General features: G+C 38.5%; 1 protein-coding gene across 2 annotated transcripts in view; it reads right to left on the bottom strand.

Moving 5' to 3' along the window:
• Positions 1 to 821: 821 nt before the first annotated feature.
• Positions 822 to 10,457, bottom strand: part of dnt (tyrosine-protein kinase Dnt) — a 75,092-nt gene continuing 65,456 nt past the window's right edge. For both annotated transcript variants that reach the window (XM_022065533.2, XM_087348340.1), the window contains one exon: positions 822 to 8,599. In XM_022065533.2, the coding sequence (XP_021921225.1) occupies positions 8,488 to 8,599 (112 nt within the window). In that variant the 3' untranslated portion in view covers positions 822 to 8,487. The remainder of the gene's footprint in view (positions 8,600 to 10,457) is intronic.

Genomic DNA, 10,457 nt, shown 5'->3' with positions numbered 1-10,457 from the left:
GTCCAATCGGCATTTGTTCCCAAGCGTCTTGCTAGCACTGCACGCGAATGACACAGCTCTCTTATCCATGTCCCGCTGATAATCGCTTCTCGTCAATTATCTGAAGACTTATCTCGAGCACTAGCTACGGACTGGACAAGGATTCTATTCTTTGCCGACCAAGTCAGAAGTGGCTGAAAGCGTCGACTCAAAAGTCAGCTGATGCGGGGATCCTCTTACTCCGGCAAGTTGGAAGGCACGTGGGCATAGCGAAGGCTGTTTGAAGTCACCCGGGTTAACCGACGATGACTGATGCTCAGGAGGCCAGTCCGAGCTGCCCCCAGAAACGCAGCCAAGTGGACGCAATCATTTGCGTCTAACACTTTTCGGCCACTCTCACCGAGGGACTGCTACTTCTCCGTTATTATTGAATACTTCAAAAGAAACATGGCCCGCCTTCTCCCAGTGATTTGGGGGGGGGGGGGGGCTCCAGTCAAACCAACTCCAACCCTTTCGGTTTCAAACCCCGAAGATTTGTTAGCCAGCTATTTGAAGCTTGTTTGTGACGAGCACCTGGCTGTCTGAAGGTGGTTAACAATTCGTTTGATCTGATCTGTTCTACCGTTTCAGTGCATCGTGTACCTCTGAACCACAGAAGACAGAATATTATTTATCGTTTCGTAAATTTTAGGCGAGCTAACATTGTTAACATAAATGCTTTGCCCTCCTTTAAGCTTCTTGAGTTCTGTTCGTGTGATACATACACACAGGTCTAACAAAATAATATTAACTCATATGGCCAAAAGGACGGGAAGGTCATGATGAATGAATATTCCACAAAATATCTACAAAACTTCTAGTTTTATTACTTGACATATACAGAACCCACTCAGGATCAAGTCCTGTAATCACTATAAAAGTCTTTGTACAAATGACTATAATAAATAACTTTTCACACTTTACAGTACTTGGATTATGGTAGTCATTTCTTGCACACTTCTATAAAAAATCCACATTTGCTTTGAAATATAAAATATTACACGAAGTTTTAACAAACTGTTTTTAATATTATTGTACATTCACTTATATTGTAAACATATATTCAAATCCATAAATACATCATACTCATAAACATTTCCAAATTAAAATCAATGCATACAAGATGTAGAGGGCAAAGCAGACAGGTTGCGAAACAAGTGAAATTAAAGAATAAACGCATAATGGGACAGTAATTTACATTTCCACTCAGGAAAGTTCATAACATATTTAAATTAATTTCACTACTGAGGCATCTATTCAGAAAGTTGTCGAGAAAACTTCATTTTCATTTCTTACTGGTCAGTTATCACCTTTGTGGATTGTGGTCTTCTGGGCTGTTGCGCCGTGTAGTCTGGTAGATGTAAGTGGACATCTACCAGACTACATCACGCAACAACCCAGAAGACAGGGATTTTCAGACTCATCACCATGAAAACCTCAAATCCTACATGTGGCCTACTGGCTTGTAGCCTTGTGGGTAGTTACCAACGTATCCTGCAAACGAAGGCAGTACGTGCTTGTAACCGCCCATAAGACTACACGGCATCAGAATCTAGAACACCCTAATTCACAGGACCACACAATTTAGTCCTTAACAAAGCCTTTCCTCATAGATGGCCAGAATTTTATTTAAACACCAATCATCAAAGCAAAATGTTGTACGCGCCAATTCCATGCAACAGTGACACGCTACAAGGGTCACTGTAACACGTGTGTGAACAGAGTTCTCCTCACAGGAATAAAGCTGAATGTGTGGAGCCGTGTCACCACTCCTCCATGGTGTGGGGCATAATTAAACATTCTTTAATCCCTCTGTAAGCTGCAAGGTTTGCAGGTTGTCAACAAAATAAGGGCTGGATTTAAATCCACTAACTTCACACTTGTCTTAAATTTACGTAAATAATCCTTTGAAAGACATAATGAAGGAAGGACTTCTCAAGGTATATCTGCAAATCTGTTGTCATCACGTAACTGGTAACTGTAAACAAGTTATGTTCTGTGATATAATTGCTGTAGGAAGAAACCATCTCAGAAAATAATCAGTTCTCTCAATTTACTGATCCAGATGAAAGCACACTGATCCTCGTATGATTTGAGGTTTTCACAGCAGTGAGTGTGAAGCTTTCTGTCTTCTGGGTTGTTGCGCTGCGTAGTCTGGTCAATGTTAACCAACGTTTCAGAGGTCATACTGCCTCCGTCATCAGGGAGGCAGAATGACTTCTGAAACGTTGGTAAACATCGACCAGACTACGCAGCACAACAACCCAGAAGACAGAAATCTTCACACTCACTGCCCTGATGACGGAGGCAGTATGACCTCTGAAACGTTGGTAAACATCGACCAGCCTACGCAGCACAACAACCCAGAAGACAGAAATCTTCACACTCACTGCCCTGATGACGGAGGCAGTATGACCTCTGAAACGTTGGTAAACATCGACCAGACTACACAGCGCAACAACCCAGAAGACAGAAATCTTCATACTCATCGCCCTGATGATGGAGGCGGTATGACCTCTCAAACGTTGGTTAACATCGACCAGACTACACAGCGCAACAACCCAGAAGACAGAAATCTTCACACTGATTCTTATCATCTGACCAAAATGTGTTGACAATGCCAAGCCGAAAGTTAAAGATGCATGCTATTGAAAGTGGGGTCCCATGATTTAGGACGTTACTATCCGCACTCTGCTGCATTTTATGTCCCTCTCTGTTTATGTTCAAATAATTGTTAAATCTTGATCTTCAGTTAAACACAATTGTACTCACAATCATATAATTGATATTTACATGTAATAACATTTACAGACAGTTTCAGTTCGATATGAATGATTCACATCACTGCACTTTTCAAAATACAATAGGACTTTTACCATTTAATATGATGGTATCAGAGTCCTTATAAAACATACGACTAGATGAGCAATCTAAATTTAAAATGGCACCTAGCATTGTTCTGATATGTTTTATGCCACATAGATTAAGCATCTTCCTTTATTCTGTTAAAAGACCCAAATGATTGTTTCACATAGCCTAAGCAACATCATGCAATCCAATTATATTCTGTACATGAATTTAATGCTAAATTTTAATCTAAGAAAACATAGATTCCATATTAAATTCAGTGAGTATTTCAACAAATTTCTTTCCAAATCTTTGCATTACAATGCTGTTGGTACCTATCACTCATATGGACCACATGTATATTCTGAGATCCAGAAACACACCAAAATATTCATAAATAATATGAGAGAAAAATTTAACTCAGCAAATATCACCATCTTCATTATCTTTTACTCAAAGAACTATGCTTTTCAATTTCATTTGGCCTTGTTCACCTCTGATATATTTAAATACAATTTTCTATTGGGAATGTACATAAGAAATTGTTGGATAAATATATTCCTCGTTAATATTGGCACATATAATCTATATTTTATGTGCACCTCAAAGTCCACTGATTATCTAAAAGAAAAATATTTATCATACAAAAGTTGGTACTTGCCATGTACATGATACAATATATTTATATTTAATTAAAACAAACTACTTTTATTTAAACATTTCTTGATGTGGTAGATATTTAAGAAAAATATTTTCTGACTATGCAGAAACAGACTTGTATCTGCAAAAACTTAACGATGAGAATGACCTCACCCATTAATGTAGTCATTAAGGTTCAATGAATAAGAAATAAATTCTATACTTCTATAAGAGGCTTATTCAAATGAAACCTGTTCAGAGATTATTCCGGGTAAAGAAAGAGACTGTGACACAAATCAACACAGGCACTGAGGCAGCAACCTACTGACACACCATCTGACGGATCCTCTCCTTCAAGAATTCCACCAGCAGTGACTGCTGTTGGAACCATTGCATCCTTGAAGTCTTCATTTGTTGAAGACGTCCGTCTTCTGAGTTGTTGCGCCGTGTAGTCTGGTAGAAATTTACTGACGTCTGAATTCCTTGCTGCCTCCATCATCAGGGAGGCAGTATGACTTCTGAAACATCGTTAAACTTCTACCAGACTATGTGGTGCAACAACCGAAAGACAGCCATCTTCAGACTTACCACTGTGAAAACCACAAATATTACTCTTCATTTGTTGCCAGTCTATGAACTTACAGCGTTCCTTCAGCAAACCAAACAGATGGATTCACATAGTAACAGGTCCAGACTGTATAGGATGGTCCAAAACTTTCTGGCCGATGGGATGCAGCATGCCCTCGACAAAGCAGGTCACATGGTGACGCATTATCATACAACATGAAGTCGCCTCTCATGAGCACATCGGCATGTCTTCTCTTGATGCTGGTATAAAGGTCACAGTTTTCCTTTCACAATAACACAGTGTGTTAATGGCCAACAATTTGGCATCAAGGAGCTGAATGACAGCTTATTCATTGGTTCTGTACGGACAGGATCCGCAATCCATGTGCAGGTATTTAACCACATCGTACTGTTCCCATCCATCTGTTCCAAACTCATTCTGTCGCACAGCTCATGGTTGAATGGCGGTCAGTCACTCACACAGTCACATCATCACCTGTGACTGGATGAATTTGCTAGCAGCGCAATGGACAGGTTTCATTTCAATGACCCTCACATTTTATTTCTTCTTAACTCCTTCCTACGCTCAACTCATGAAGGAGCCGAAGCCGACAGATTAAAGGCAAACAGTAAGTTCACATACACTACATATAGACCGTAACTAAATGTTGTGACATATAGCACCAAAGCAGTTGAACCATCAAAATAATAGGCCCCATGTACCAGTCTTTTGTAATAAAACAATTCAATTCTTTTTATTCAATTACACATTCAGATCAAAGAATGAAATCCACAGTGCATGAATTAATCACAACAGCATACTGCTAAGCTTCTAAACCCAAAGCTGAAGTCCAGCAGGCAGCCTCATAATATCGAGTTTTGAATACCCTATTCTCGTAAGACGAAGGTTAAGTACACAAACCAACTTTTAGCTTGACATATACATTTCACTCTTGGTTAGTACACACCCAAAAATACTTGACTACATAAAAATCTAAGTTCTTTGTAAGAGTGTTTTCTTCACACTTCTATAACTACTCTTCAAAGGCGTTGCCATTTAAAAAGGCACCAATAACAATTAAAGAGGCACAAAACATGAGCGCGTTCTGCACAGAGTGCTGTAAATGTATTCCTCAGTCTCTAACAGAGGTGGAGGCCGCTATTACATGTCATGATCTGGAGGTATAAATATTCTGAGAAAAAAATTCAAAGGGAATGATGGCAATAATATTTCTGAACTAGTCTGCTCTTGTATGATTTGAGGTTTTCACAGCGGTGAGTATGAAGATTTCTGTCTTCTGGGCTGTTGCGCTGTGTAGTCTGGTAGATGTTTATCAACGTTTCAGAGGTCATACTGCCTCCGTCATCAAGGTGATTCATGACCTCCGAAACGTTGGTAAACATCTACCAGACTACACAGCGCAACAGCCCAGAAGACAGAAATCTTCATACTCATCGCCCTGATGATGGAGGCAGTATGACCTCCGAAATGTTGGTTAACATCGACCAGACTACACAGTGCAACAACCCAGAAGACAGAAATCTTCATAGTCTTCTCATCACTGCCACTTCAATCTACTTGAAAGCTCTCCTTTCCTACATAAAACTGCTTGCTCTGCATGCAATGATATGATCCACCACCCACAAATTCATATAATTTGTCTTTATAAGAATTTAAAAAATACATCTGCAATAGTGCCACTGACATGCTACAAAACTATATAAAAAGACAAGGGTTCTTGTGGTTTTACTCAGTTCCTCCTGTTGATGCCAAAAAGTTATTTGAAATATTCCATGACCACTTCTTTAAAATCTTTGACTCGTCAATCACGACAATCCTCATATCTCGTCCACCGCACATAAAATCAGCAGTCAGCATGTAGCATTAAATAAGATACAACCAAATCAATAATCAAAATGATTCTGATCATCAGAGGTTTAATCTTCAAGCTACACATTAATTTTTTCACTGCTTTGCTAAAGGAACCAAATTTGTAGGAAAATATCTGAATTCATTATGACGGACAGATCATTATGTACATAATATAAAATCACTTTTATAGTACAGAAATCAAATGTTACAAATCTCGAAAATTATTCTTTCATATGGTCTACTGTTCAACTGCACTGTATAAGTTAATGTAAAGATATCTGACTAAAACTGGAGAAGTATGGTGAACATTTTCTTATTTCACACACAATTACATTTAGAAATTAAGTACAACTGATTGATACTTGTGGCATGATTATGAATGTTGACTGTACTGTGCTGTAATATTAAGGCACTTGTGGGGAGAGAAGGTATAGCTCCTACTCATTTGTAACCTCAACACTAGATGGGGCAAACGATCAGCATCATGCCCCGGCCGCGCTTTGCCCCCGGAAAAGGACCCTGGCACCAATTGGATAGGAGGTTGGGTGGGCCCCAGAACCAGTCTGGATGCAGAGGCTAGAGGAAAAATCCTCTGCCCCTGTTGGGGATTGAAACCCGGTCGCCCAGTCTGTAACCAGTCACTATACTGACTGAGCTATGCCAGGTCATCTGCAGAAGCAGAGGACGTAGTAAAACTCAATCAGGATAGCTGGTTCTCAGCTGTAAAGTGAACCAAAAACTGTAGAATCTGGCTCATAAATTTTACTGCAGATATAATTGGAACAAAATAAATAAATAAATTTTAAATTAAAAATAACAGGATAACTGATCTTCCCAACTTAAATGCCAAGTGATGGCCACCAAGAAACAATACCTCTGTTCCAAAAATAAAAATAAAATTAGATATCTGAATACAATCTGAAATAATTTTAATTTACATTGAAAAACTAAGGCATACCATGAATGGTCTGTAATTATAAATATACACCCAGGCTAAGGCTTCTCCCCACAGAAGATGAGGTTTGATCTCAAGACAGTTCATATGTGATCTGTAGAGGACAAAGCAGCAACTTTTTCTAGCTATCTTCACTTTACTAATCCCTGATATGAACAATTTTTGTCCCTGCAGCCTGAACATCTAGCACAGCTTTTCCAAAACTTTTTCAGATTGCAGAGCAGAGAAGACAGGATGTAGGATTGAAAGTGCCAAGAACAGAACAAGTGGACAGAGACTTGAAAAATCACAACAGACAGTATTGTTAATCTTATACACTTGCAGAAACAGACAGCTTTAAAACACGCCCTTTTACAGACAATAAACAGCTTTCTAATAGTTCAACTGAAGCCTTCTGTATTTGGAAGTTTATGATCAATGAAGTTAATGAGAAATGTTGATAAGGGCAAAAACCCATTAATGTTCACAGATAAAGAACTACAGTTGGTGAAACATTTCTTGTCGAGACATAAGAACCTGCATAAAGCGGAAAGCCAGTCTGAGACAGAAAATGTTCAGACTGTTGAGTTCCATTATAAGCAGGTTTTACAGTACTGTGTACAATTTGGACAGCATAAATAACATAAATTTTATACAACATACTTATGGGTTTATTTTCAATATAATACAGTGACAATGAATAAGCTCACATGGAGAACAGGAGCTGCAGCATCCTGAACATCATCTCACATGGATTAGGATCATGCGTCTTATGTCAGTTCAGGAAAATCTTCTGAACAGTCTTCCTATGTCCCTATACCTTTATGGTTTGTATCAAAGAAAAATTCTTTAGAGTTTCTTACTGACAATTCTGTTCAAATGGATTAACTATTATTTTCTGTGAGCATCATCTCCTCATTTTACCGAATAAAAATTTTGTTTCTTCCACATATATTCATTGTTAATTCTGCCTAATCTGGTACATTCTTTGACTCTCCATAAAATTTGTAAATTTTTGTGTCACATATACAGTTCTATAAACGATGTTACATTATTGATTTTGTTAGCCAAATATGTGTAATATTCGATTCTAAAGGGTTTTGACGATGGTAGTTTACATTTAGAATTATTCATTGTCAGGACTTTTTCCATCGTTTGTTCTTTTAAAATCATGACGTTTCAGAGGCTGGTTCTGTCTCCGTCTTCAGGTGAGAGGTACCTACTCTGTTAGGTCCCTTAGATAGAGCTAGTGTCTGTCACTGGACCAGCCTCCAAAATGTCGTGGTTTTGAAGAACAGACAACAGAAAAAGTCCTGACAATGAATAATTTTAAATATGTAACATTAATCATAATTATGCTGAAATAAATATACTAAGAATGAGTGACAAAGTTTTTATCACTTACATAGCTGTTCTAGAGGGAAATATTTTATTTTTGTTGTCCAATACAGAAAGATGCCAACATCAGAATTTAATCCATCCAAGACAGCTGAACAGTAAAGGAAGTTCCACTGCAATTCCTGACATTCTGTTCTTCAAGTAGCTTATCAAATGTACCACCTGCGGGCCTTTATGTAGCACAGTGATGAAATCCTGCGTGAAGATGTTATCACACATACCGTGTGAGTTGTGTGTAGAATTCTTGTAAACAGACATGAAGTTGCGTGAAAGTTGGCCGCTCATCCACACTCATGGCCCAGCAGTATGCCATAACAGCGAACCTTGCATAAAGAAAAATAAATTTCTGCAACAAACCTACAATCAAGTGTAGTATTTCCTTCAAGAGAAGGAGGTGTATTTCATTTATTTATTTATTCTTCATTTATTTAATAACTCAACTGCTTAAATACCATAACACTGAGTAACAGAATAATTAATGAATAATAAATTGAAAAGATGTGGATGGAAGCAGGAATAGAATAGTTTAAGATTCTGTGTAGTCATTTGAATAGACAGACTGACAAAAGTCACAAAAGCCTAAGTCATGACAGCTAGTCTCTGGCCCAAGATTTCAATCCAGAGCCTCCTGAACTTTAAGGTAAAGGACTAACCATTTGACTCTAACATTACATAAGGGATGTAAAAGAACTAATTAACCAACTCCCTGGTGGCAGAGCCCGTAGGTCCAACACTGATAACACCAAAGCCCACCACCGGCCACCGTCCTGAGCTAACTCCATCCATTTACCATCCTCACAGCCCACCCCCTTCTAAGATCCATCTTGATATTCTCCCACCCCCTTCTTCGTCTGCCCAGTGGTCATTTCCAGAAGGAATCAATACCAAAATTCTGTTATGTACCCCTTTCAGCCCCCTATGTGTCACATGTCCAGCCCATCAAAGCCTCCTAGATTTCACTATCCTCACTATGCTAAATTCCCCATTTGTTTCATCCTTCCTTGCTAGCCTGTAGGAGAGTGTTTGCATTCTTGTTTCTGGTACCCACACCATCCCACACCAAATTGACATCATCAGCACAGTCAATTACCTGGTGTACACCATTCAATTCGAGCCCTTCCTGATGACATATTTTAGAGCAAAATTAAAAAGCACTGGGGACAAAGCATCCACCTGTTATAGGCCATTAAGCACTGGGAACAGATATGACAGAATGTTACCTATACAAACTCTATTAGGTACCCCATTCATACACATATTAATTAACCTAACAAATCTCTTTGGTATTCCAAACTCAATCAAAATGCCATACTGTACCTGTCTTCTAAATCAAATGCCTTCCTGAAGTCCACAAATAGTTGGTGTAGTGACACATTATATTCCCACTTTTTCTATAATATTTGTCACATCCAAAATATCTGATCAATAGTTGACCTATTATGGCAGAATCCACACTGATCATCCTCGATAGTCTCATTCATAAATGGTCTTAACCGCGTCAGAAGAATATTCAATAAAATTTTGTATGACATTGACAAAAGATAGTTTTGTCACCAGTTTTGTGGACAGGGAGAACAAATGATTTTTCCACTGTTTTGTTAGTACTTCCTGATTCCAAATTGAGACTATAAGCTTGTGCATCTCTCAATGCAGTGTCCTACCACCTGCATGAATTAGTACTGCTGGAACCGAGTCGATATGTGGAGATTTATAACATTTTAATTTCCCAATGACAATTCCAACTTCATTAAGGCTTGAAGATTTAAATGTTCGTTCTTTCAAATTATGGGCAGCAGAAAATCCCCTCCAGCTCCACCACAGATGATTGTGCATTGATTGCAGAACATTGGAGATGACAATGTAGCGATTCAAGATTGTTAACTGATAATCTTGCTTAGTTACTACATTGCTCAGTCTTTTGACATTGAATTTCTCAATTCTGTATATCTGTCCCACCTGTTTTCTGACCGGAAGTCTTGCCCTCAATTTTGCTGTCACTTAATAATGGTCAGTATCACATTCCACTCCCTAAGATCACACATCTACAACATCTGATTGTCTATCCCGATCGATTAGAACGTGATCAATTTGATTATCGGTCATCCCACCAGGGGAAGTCGAAGTATGCTTATGGAGTGTAAAATAAACATATACAAAGTACTGTTACTTAGATTCATAAAT

Source organism: Zootermopsis nevadensis, unplaced genomic scaffold (assembly GCF_977971745.1).
Source record: "Zootermopsis nevadensis isolate Lab colony 2312 unplaced genomic scaffold, Znev_1.0 Znev_ptg000002l, whole genome shotgun sequence".
Classification (NCBI taxonomy): Eukaryota; Metazoa; Arthropoda; class Insecta; order Blattodea; family Termopsidae; genus Zootermopsis; species Zootermopsis nevadensis.
This window is presented reverse-complemented; position numbering and strand designations above follow the sequence as displayed.